Here is a 9,736-nt window from a genome sequence, read left to right on the forward strand (position 1 = left end):
ATAACATTACTTAAAAAAATTACTTCAAACTTTGAATTCCTATGAATGTAGTGCTCCCAAATGAAAGCTCTTTTTACAACAATTACGTGTTGATGTGGTCGACCGATATGTAGCATTTTGGAAATGCTTTTTGCTCTTTGAAAGTGAGATTCATGCCCCTAAAGGATTGACTACTTAAAAATGCTATCAAGTTAATAATTTTGTATGAGAATTTTGCATTTTGCATTTTAATCTGATTGTGGTGACTCGTCATGCTCGAGACTGGACTTCACTTTAATATTTGCTTACTATTATTAAGGTCATACTTCCAACATCTCATATCAGTAGCCAAATTCTTGGAGATTTCATGATTGATTAATTTGGAATTTATGTTGATCTGGTTGTGCAATAAGGCATACTCAAGATCTTTCTCATTAGGCATGGGAGGAATACCTTGGGTCATAATGTCAGAGGTAAATTAACCTTGAATCTACATCAATTATGATCAAAGTAGTTGGGATGAAAGTCAATCTGGCATCAGAGCCAACGGTTGACTAAAACTACAAGTTGTTTCTTGAGGCAAAATATCACAAAGTAATTAGTGCTTGATTACTCAAGAATAAAATTTTGATGATTTATATCTGATTAATAATGCAAATTAAGTTAGAAAAGTAGGGAAACTCGAATGCATTGATCATGGATATAATGTGCTTTATGTAATGCATGAATGGTAGGTCATTTCGTTAGGCAAAGAAGTTAAGCTTAACTTCCAGTATTTGACATACTCATGTTACAACAGAGTTTAAAAAACTATTTCATCACAACCCATCATGCTTAAATAATTGTTCAATACAAATTTCAGTTCTAAGAACACATCAAAACCTCCTCTATGTCTTGATAGCTTGTTGCACACTAATTACAAAACCTTGATGTCATAGTTATAACCAAAAGCTTGACCCTTAGAGGTAGGCACAACCTAAGAAAACAAAGAAAATTTCTTTCGAGTCAACAATGTAGAACACGTTTGCTTTCATCCATGTAGCCATCCATGCAATTTTGTGCTCAATTTATGAACTCAAAATCCAGCCCAACAAGTGAAAAAAGAAGAAGCATTTTTTGCTAATTGAAGGAAAGAATATAGAACAAAAAAAAAAATATAGAACCTACTTCACTAGGTACCAGTGGGTGTTGAACATTTTGCCTGCATAGTTGAAGGAAAAAATGTATTAGTAAGGAGTACAAAAACATAGAACAGCATACTAGAAATCATACCGTATAAACTGTGCTAACTTGAGTTGGGGGGGTTGGTTGTATTTCATTTGATCCACTTAATTGGATGGGCTAGTAGAAATTAAAAGTGTGTCAATATAACAAAATCTATACACTAGTAACAAAGTAAATTAAAAACTACAAAGAGTGCTTCAAACCTTTTGTTTCTTATTGTTCTTTTTCTTCTTTTTTTATAGATTTTTCAATTGTGGAAACTTTTTGTTGTGTTGGTTGCCTTTCTTTACCTCCCACACATTTGGATTGAAGACTTTTTTTTACCATTTTTTGTACTTTTTTACACAAACCCCAGAGAGAGAGAGAGAGAGAGAGGTTATTACCTTCGTTTTGGTGCGTAAAATGTTGCAATATTGTGGATGGACAAATCGTTAGTGTAGGAGAAAAGAAGTTTTATTTATTTGTTTTGTGAAACTGGGTGGGAGGTTGAACCAGCAATACAGAAGAGGAGGGAGAAAAACAAAGAGTCTAAAAGAAGCTTCCATGAATCTGTTTTGACCTTTTATTGTTTTATTTTATTTTTCCTGTACTTATCCACCTTGACACCATTTGTGCGTTTCCTACAATATAGGGAGCTGCCCTATAGCATCCCTCTTTATTGTTTTGTTTTATTTTTTATTTTATTTTTTCTATATTTATCCATCTTGGCACCATTCGTGCGTTTCATGCAATATAGAGAGCTTCCATGTAGCAGCTCTCTCTCTCTTTTTTTAGATGAAATTCACTATTTTTCATACGACTTGAACAAGACTTGCAAGTCATGAATTTGCATAAATTAATTTCAATGCTAACATTTTGACAAATATGTTGAATGCCACGTTTTAGTTTATTAACTAAAAGTGTTCTATGCAAAAATAGATTCCATAAAAATAAATTCACAAATTAATATAATCACAAATTAATATGATTTTATATAATATATTAAATATATTTTATAATAAAAATAATTTTACAATATAATACTTGTAAATTTACTTTTTATCAAATCTCTTTACGGTTAAAATATTTTTATTTATTAATAGTTTGACGGGGAATTGAAGAAATTGATGGGTTTTTTTTTTTTTTTTTTTGGTATTATTCTCGGTCATTTAAAAAAAAAAAAAAAAAAACCAGTAGCAATTTCCTTTGCTGAGGTTTCAGAGCCCTTGCTCCACCGCTTGTTTGGCAGTTCCGCATTTGTCAAACAAAGGTGAAAGGAGCAAGGGAGATAAACACCATGAAATTCTTCAAGGCATGCAAACCAAGTCTTTCGGCTCTATTTCATGGCCACAGAAATTCAATCTCAAGCACACCTGCTGCAGCCAGTCTGCCAGTTAGGATCTGAACCATGCCCCACGACCAAAAAGAAAGGAGAAAGAAAACAAAAAAGAAAATCATATAAATGGTGTCAAAGCAATGAAATTTCCCAGCAAAAACCATTGCATTTTTCGAATTCCAACAGTTCATCAAAGGCCAACATAATGAATCCGAATAATAGTAAGAAACCAACCATATCCTTCACATTCAAAACAGGAGTATCGTCCAATAAATGAAAATTTAACAGTGAAATAACATTCTTCAAAAGTTAACCGCCTACTCTTACTGTACAACAACGAACCCAGTATTAAGACTTTTAGACCACAATTCACATCAGATTGCAATGCCAATTCTCAACTCATCAAACAAACACTCACTCGGCCTCGGCCCACTGTCAAAGCAATGTCCCTTCAGACCATCCTCAGCGAATAAATTCTAATCACATTATGTGGGAAAAAACCCACTCAAAGCCGGAACAATTGCTGAACTTGGAAACCTGCCATGCTTGGTACTCTCAACATCGAACTCAAATTCAGCCACAAATAGTTTAACATTGTCAAACATGTAAACAATTACATTATTAAATATGAAAATGCCAAATTTAAGGCAGGACAGACTTACAAGCAACATTAGAACATGATAACGCCAGAAGCCAAATCCAAAACAACAAAAACCTTCTTTCAAGCAGCTTCAGGACTAGATATACATAAAAATACACCTATAACTAGACCTAAAATCCATCCAATCATTAGAAAATAAATTAAGTCTTACACTAATTCTATGGTTACAGAATATCATCATAGGCAACGATTTCTCGGCCTCTAAAAGGTACTTCTGAAACAGTGGAAGGACCATCATTACTACTCCTGGGGCTCACTATAGCTGAAGCAAGTTTATTACCTCTACCATGTCTGCTCAGAGGTACCTCGGCACGCAAAAGCTTTGATGAGGATGAGCCATTATCCTTGTTACCACCAAGCCCAACTCCTTGCCTCCATTGGGCAAGAGGATCAGTTGCCCATATCACCTGTACCTGCAACATATACACACTAATCTCAATACTCAAAAAGGCCAAGTAAAAGCCAAGAAACACTCCCCTTGTTGGTTTCTAAGAAAACAGATGAAAAGTACACTGTTTAGTTTTCAAAGCCAAATATGTATCAATCCAGATGCGATTTCATTGGGAAGCCGAAAGGTGGCTTAGATTGGTTCCTTCAGGTTCGAAACTCGGGCCAAAACTTAGCATTGAAAAATCCCAATTTCAGCTCTTTCTGTTCGAAAATGATTTCCGGTAAAGCTCCTAATATTTTAAGTAATGATCTGTTTGGGTACTTGGAAAATAGTGAAAAAAAAAATATCACTTCAGATGCTTTGCATTCTATTAAAAGCAAACAAAACAACCAAATTGAGCCTAATTAGTAATTACCCCTCAACAAAACAAATGAATAATAATAGTAACAAAACATAGGGTTCCAACTTAACTTCTGCTCTAATAAATTTTCTGTATTTTCTCAGCAACCAAACGCAGAAAAGTAACAACAGAGAGAGAGAGAGAGAGAGAGAGAGAGAGAGAGAGAGAGAGAGAGTACTTTTTTGGAATCAACTGAGATGCCCAAAGAAGGGTCTTGGGCAGCGGCATAGGCGTCTTGGGCGGAGTCCTTGGCACGGTACATGACGTAGGCGGACCCATCGCCGTCGATTCGGATCCGGGAAATGGATCCATAGATTTCGAATCGGGACTTGACGTCTAGGACAGAGCAGTCCATGGGGAGCCCCATCACCACAAGCGGCGGCGCCGGAGCTGGCTTTGCGATGGGCTTGTCGACGACGTCTTCCTCTTCTTCTTGACGGGGATGGTGAGGCATAGGACGCAGGCGTTTGGCGAGGGAAGAGGTCGGGACATGGCGGGAGAGATGGGGTTTGTCCCGCTTTCGGTTTCGGCCCATGATTCGAAGCACCCTAGTACTCTACTCGGACACTACTACCGAGTACTACTTTACGTCTGAGTTCCGAGCTCTGAGGTGCCGGGGTTGAAGGACTTCACAGTCTTCACGACTTCACCGCACGTGCTGCTGAGTCCATAAGTTGAAGTTGATGAACTGAACTTCTCGTATGGTAGTGAATGTTTTACAGTAAAAATGCTACAATACAAAGTTCGGTTTTATCGTATAAAATTTTTATATCAAATTTAAAATTTTCTTTTCGTCATTATAATTTTTTTAAATTTTTATATAAAATATAATAAATAATTTAATTTTTTAATTATTTTAAATATTAAAATAATAATAATATTAACATTTCTTCTTAAAATTCAAAATTATCAAGTGACCAAAACAAACCATTAACTTTGAGTGAAAAATATTTAACTATAAATTTTATTTCAAATTTATAATATAAAATTATTTTTATCGTAAAATAAATTTAATAATTAAAATAAAATTATATCTATTTATAAATTTAATTTTATAAAATCTTTTTATGATTGTAATATTTATCCATAAAGAATTATTATAAATTTGGGAGTAGCTTGTGTCCGGGCTGAGGCTTACACTCTCGAATCATTGGCTACCCCTTCATTTTTTTTTATCAATTTTACATTGAAGTGAACTATTCCAAATTAAATTTTTTAAAAGTAAAATTCTAAAATCTTAATATACATTTCCTAAACTTATAAAAATTCTATTTCAGCCATTGTTGGAGTGGCAACTATCACCCTGAGAAACAGCCATTGTTACAGCCGATGAAAAATCTAATCTCGGTTCCTTAACATGCTATTTGAGTGCGCCAAAAAGAAATGGAAGAGTTCCAAATTCCAATGGCTTGTTCTGATGCTGTTTGTGGCTGTGCCTTTTCCTGGAACAGGAACATGGCCAGGAGCCATGGCAGCTTCGATCTATTCTCGAGATGCATGCCATTCTGGTCAGCTGTATCTGTAAATTTCTGTGGTGTTGCATTCATCAAAGTCATAGTCTCATAGATTAACAAACAACACATTTCTTACCCTCAATCTTTGAATTTATTGTTAGTCTTTGTGTCGAGGCTTAACACTGGCTTTTCTTTTCTATCTTGTAATGCTGCCTAAGATCCAAGAATCCTTTGGAGAGAAATTGTTTTTATATTTGAGATGAGAAATGAAAAAGTAATCCTCCCTTGCAAATAGGATGTCGTAGTTTGAATTTGACCGTGAACGATGCCGGCCTGAATGACATTATCCCATGTTGTTGTAATCATATATCAGAGATCCACATAACCATTTACTGTACATCCAAATTCTCTCCGACGTATGATTCTTTTGTTCATGATTATAGGTGATTCATTGCATCTTTTACCATTTATGCTTAAATATCTGGGATATGAAAGATTAGCATCATTGTTGAACACAGATAGAAGGTTGAAGTAGTTTCTTTGATGGGCCACATTACCTTGATCTGATATTCTTCTTGTAGCATGCTTGTATGCCTAAGAATGCTTAGAGGTGGTTCATTGCATCTTTTAAGAATGCTGCGCTCCACTCCACGAACTCTAATCTTTCTAGGTTAGGTTTGCTAATGAAGCTAGTTCTAAATTCACTCTGTGTATGGACTATACTATTAAAGCAATCTTAGGCCCCGTTTGAATTTAGAATTGATGTCAACTTATTTCATCTTATTTAATTAATTATTACAACTTTTTCAAATTTCATACAAAATATAATAAATAATTCAAAATTTTCAAATCACAAAATGTAAAACTTAACAGATGAAAGAGTCAAAAAATATATTTCATTTATGTTAAGTGTATATAGCGTGTATGATTTTATAGACTCAGTAACTCTGTTCCTATATATTAGCAATTTGAAAATAAAAAATAATACAGCTACAACGTAAACCAACGATCTGATGGATCTTTAAATAATTTAAATATGATGCGCACAATAGCAGTAACAGCAACGTAAACCGATTTTGGTTTGGTGGATCTTTGAATACTTCAACCTTTATTTCTAATACAAAACAATAATGATATTAAAAAATAATATTATAACAATATTTTATTTAACTTTCATTTTAACTCATCTCATCTTATCTCAAATCGCTATCCAAATAACACCTTAGTTTTCTTTTTCTTCTTTTAGTTACTTCATTAAACATCATTATTATTCAGCATTATTTGCCATCTGGTCTGTTAACTATCTTGATTTTGAATCAGTCATAGGCTGCTTTTTCCCTCATGCTTGTGTGTTAGCTCATGCATGCCACCATGGATGATACGGTGAAAACTTGTTCCAAATCTTGATCTGAATGCAGCTTTATAGCTATGCCTGTCAATAGTTGGGTAATTTAACCTGACAAGTTGATTGCAAGTGTATACTAGAAGTCAGACTTCTTCGTCATTTCATTTTTTAATGATATTCTACGAAGAAAAACTATATTCATTATTCCTATATTACATACCTATTTTATTTTTTACCTTTTTATTTTTTTTTTCTTACTAAGTGTGTAGTGTAGAAGAACTTCTTTAATTTAACAGAAATAAAATAAAAAATAAGTCTGATATGCGGCGTAGATAACTAGATAGAAGTCTCATTCTACACAAAAAAAAAAAAAGGTTTGGTCTGTGGAAATTTCAATTAGATGTGAAGCCATGCTTTAGAATAGTGGGGTTTTGGTCATCTTTTATGGGCTACATAGAGCCCAGAGGTCTTTCATGGGCTGCTAAAATAATATTCCCTAATTTCGGGGTTCAAGAGATCGCATGTATGTGCTTAACTTTATTTTGATCTTCAAATGACACCTCTTTGGGATAAGGTCCCAAAGACGTGCATTTTTTAGTTTTAAATGTGCTTAAGAAATGTTGAACTACCATGAAAGATGTAAAGATGCAGCGAGGTTAGTCTATCACAAATGCTTAACCGCTTGCTATTATTAGATATTTTTGAAGTACGAAATTTCGAGATATTCTTTTCTTATTATAAGATGTAATGTCAATTACAGTGTATAATATGATAAGATGAGAATATCACATTATTCATATTTCAAAATTATATATTAATTTTCTTCATAGAATATAAGTTAGGCTCATGCCATTTTTAGTACACGAGAGAAGCATGGCAAGGCCGATCGGCTGGGATGTATTTGGTTCTAGATCAAGTGCATTAGGAGCACGAATGATCCATAAGAGATATTCCCAAAGTTTAAAGTTGATAGAAGATCGTAATATAAAATATGAGTATTGATATTCTAGGGTACCTACACCACGCATTGTTTACATTGGTATAATTTGATTTGAAACATAAATTTTAAAATTTGAATCTTACAAATCAAATCTTATAATTTAAGTTATGTGGACAATGTCCTCTACACAATCGATCGATAATAGAATAAATCATATGGTGATGCATTAGTGGAGGGGGAAGATTCTGCATTCCATTGTTGAGAATTTTTCTTTATCCTATGATCCTATCCCACCACAAGATAATAAATCATATTGTTAACGTGTTAATGAATAATTGAATTTTTTTTTTCTAATTTCTGTTAATATCTATATTTTAAAGACAATGAAAGATAATAATGAAAATAAAGGGATAGTAAAAAAAATAAATTTTAATAAAATTCTTTAGGTGTCAAAGGAAAAGAGATCCATCCCGACGCATTTCTCTTGATCCCATCAATTGATACGAGTGATAATGAGAGAGAGAATAAGTTTCATAAAAATTAATGTAATTATGTAAATTGCTAAATTTACTTTATAATAAAATAAACTTTACAATCTAATATGTTATATTAAGACACTTAAGTTTATAAACTTACTTTTATAAAACTTGTTCTTTGATAAAAATAAAATAAATTAAATTACAAAAATTTATTTATAAACCAAATTCTTTTCACATAAAATAAATAAGAGAGGCAAAACGGAAACATCAAACAACAACTCAGAACAAGGGATAAAAATCCACTAAACGCTCGCAAGAATACACACTCTTTGCTTTTAGGCAAATGTTCACATCTAAGCCGAACTTCGTACTCACCACCTAGTGTGATCGAGTCATCTCCTGCCTAACTCTACAAGCCAAGCTTTGCGCTTGCCACCTAGCATGGGTCAAGTCATTCCCTACCTAGCCCTATAAGCCAAGCCCCACGCTTAGGGATCATCATGGTTTTGACAAACGAAAGGACAATGACCAATTTTCGAAGTTTTTTTTTCCTTATAGGTTGCTTGATTTGAAGATTATCAAGGTACTCTTTTTTAGCAAGGTGCCTTAAGAATCGCATGGTAACTTGAAGGAGTAAAATGTCTTTAGCCCAAATGGCATCCAAGGCCTAGCCCAAATGAGAGCTTTCATAAAAAAGGAAGTGAGAGAGGAAGACAAGGGAACAAGGATAGGACAAGAGGTGAAGGGAAGTAAGAGGAAAAAAGGAAAGTGACTGTAAAAATGAAGGGAAAAGAGAGAGAATGGGGGTCAAGCACACAAAGGGGGTAGCGAAGAGACATAAAGCAACCACTGATAGGGGCTTGATAAGGAGGGATTTGAGATAAGATATCAGGAGACTTCTGGGGGATAGAATGCAAGAGCTTTTTCAACCTTTAGACAAAAGTTTCAATTTTATTTATTTTTCTCCAAGCAACAGGGGTTACCAACCCATTTGTTCAGTGAGCTACGAGTAGAGGTCTAATCGGTTCGGTTTAATCTGATTTTGTATAAATTTTGAAACCATATTGGTATACACCAGTTTTACATTTTCAAGAACCGATCCCAGACTGATTATCCTCATAAACCGATAGTTCTGGTTTTGGTTTGGTCCGCTCTGGTTTTCTAGTTTTATGTTTATATATAGACTTAAAGTGGATTACTAATACTAATATGCATTTATCAAATATTCAAAAAAATATGTTGAGAATTTATTAGACCATAAAATATAATTAATAGATTTTTTTTATTATTAATAACATATGATCAAACAAATTACAAAGATCTTAGATCTTATGTTGTAAATTATAATATATAATTAGTTCTTATGTGATATATAATTATATATAAAAAATTCATATATAATTATATATAAAAAATATATAAATAAAATATCTTATATAATATTCAAAATTAATTTATATATATATATATATATATATTTTACAACCAATCTAGTCCCAGATTGCAAGAAACCAAAACCGTACCATTCCGGCTGATTTGCAAAAAATA

General features: G+C 33.3%; 1 protein-coding gene across 1 annotated transcript; it reads right to left on the minus strand.

Annotated features, from left to right (window-relative positions):
• Positions 1–3,068: 3,068 nt before the first annotated feature.
• LOC122313747 (uncharacterized protein At1g27050-like) lies at positions 3,069–4,692 on the minus strand. Its single transcript, XM_043128960.1, has 2 exons — positions 4,149–4,692; positions 3,069–3,592 (listed from the first exon to the last, which is right to left on the minus strand). Exons 1-2 carry the CDS (start codon positions 4,503–4,505, stop codon positions 3,344–3,346), a joined length of 606 nt encoding a protein of 201 aa, XP_042984894.1. The 5' UTR covers positions 4,506–4,692; the 3' UTR covers positions 3,069–3,343.
• Positions 4,693–9,736: the final 5,044 nt, after the last annotated feature.

The sequence above is a fragment of the Carya illinoinensis genome, chromosome 6, assembly GCF_018687715.1.
Source record: "Carya illinoinensis cultivar Pawnee chromosome 6, C.illinoinensisPawnee_v1, whole genome shotgun sequence".
In the NCBI taxonomy this organism is placed as follows: domain Eukaryota; kingdom Viridiplantae; phylum Streptophyta; class Magnoliopsida; order Fagales; family Juglandaceae; genus Carya; species Carya illinoinensis.

What these genes read in the sequence shown, in the direction of transcription:
- LOC122313747 (XM_043128960.1), bottom strand. Translation starts at nt 4,505, where the DNA reads ATGGGCCGAAACCGAAAGCGGGACAAACCCCATCTCTCCCGCCATGTC. An exon ending in TCTCAGTTGATTCCAAAAAA is followed by an intron (nt 3,593 to 4,148) that starts GTACTCTCTCTC and finishes TATATGTTGCAG; the next exon opens with GTACAGGTGATATGGGCAAC.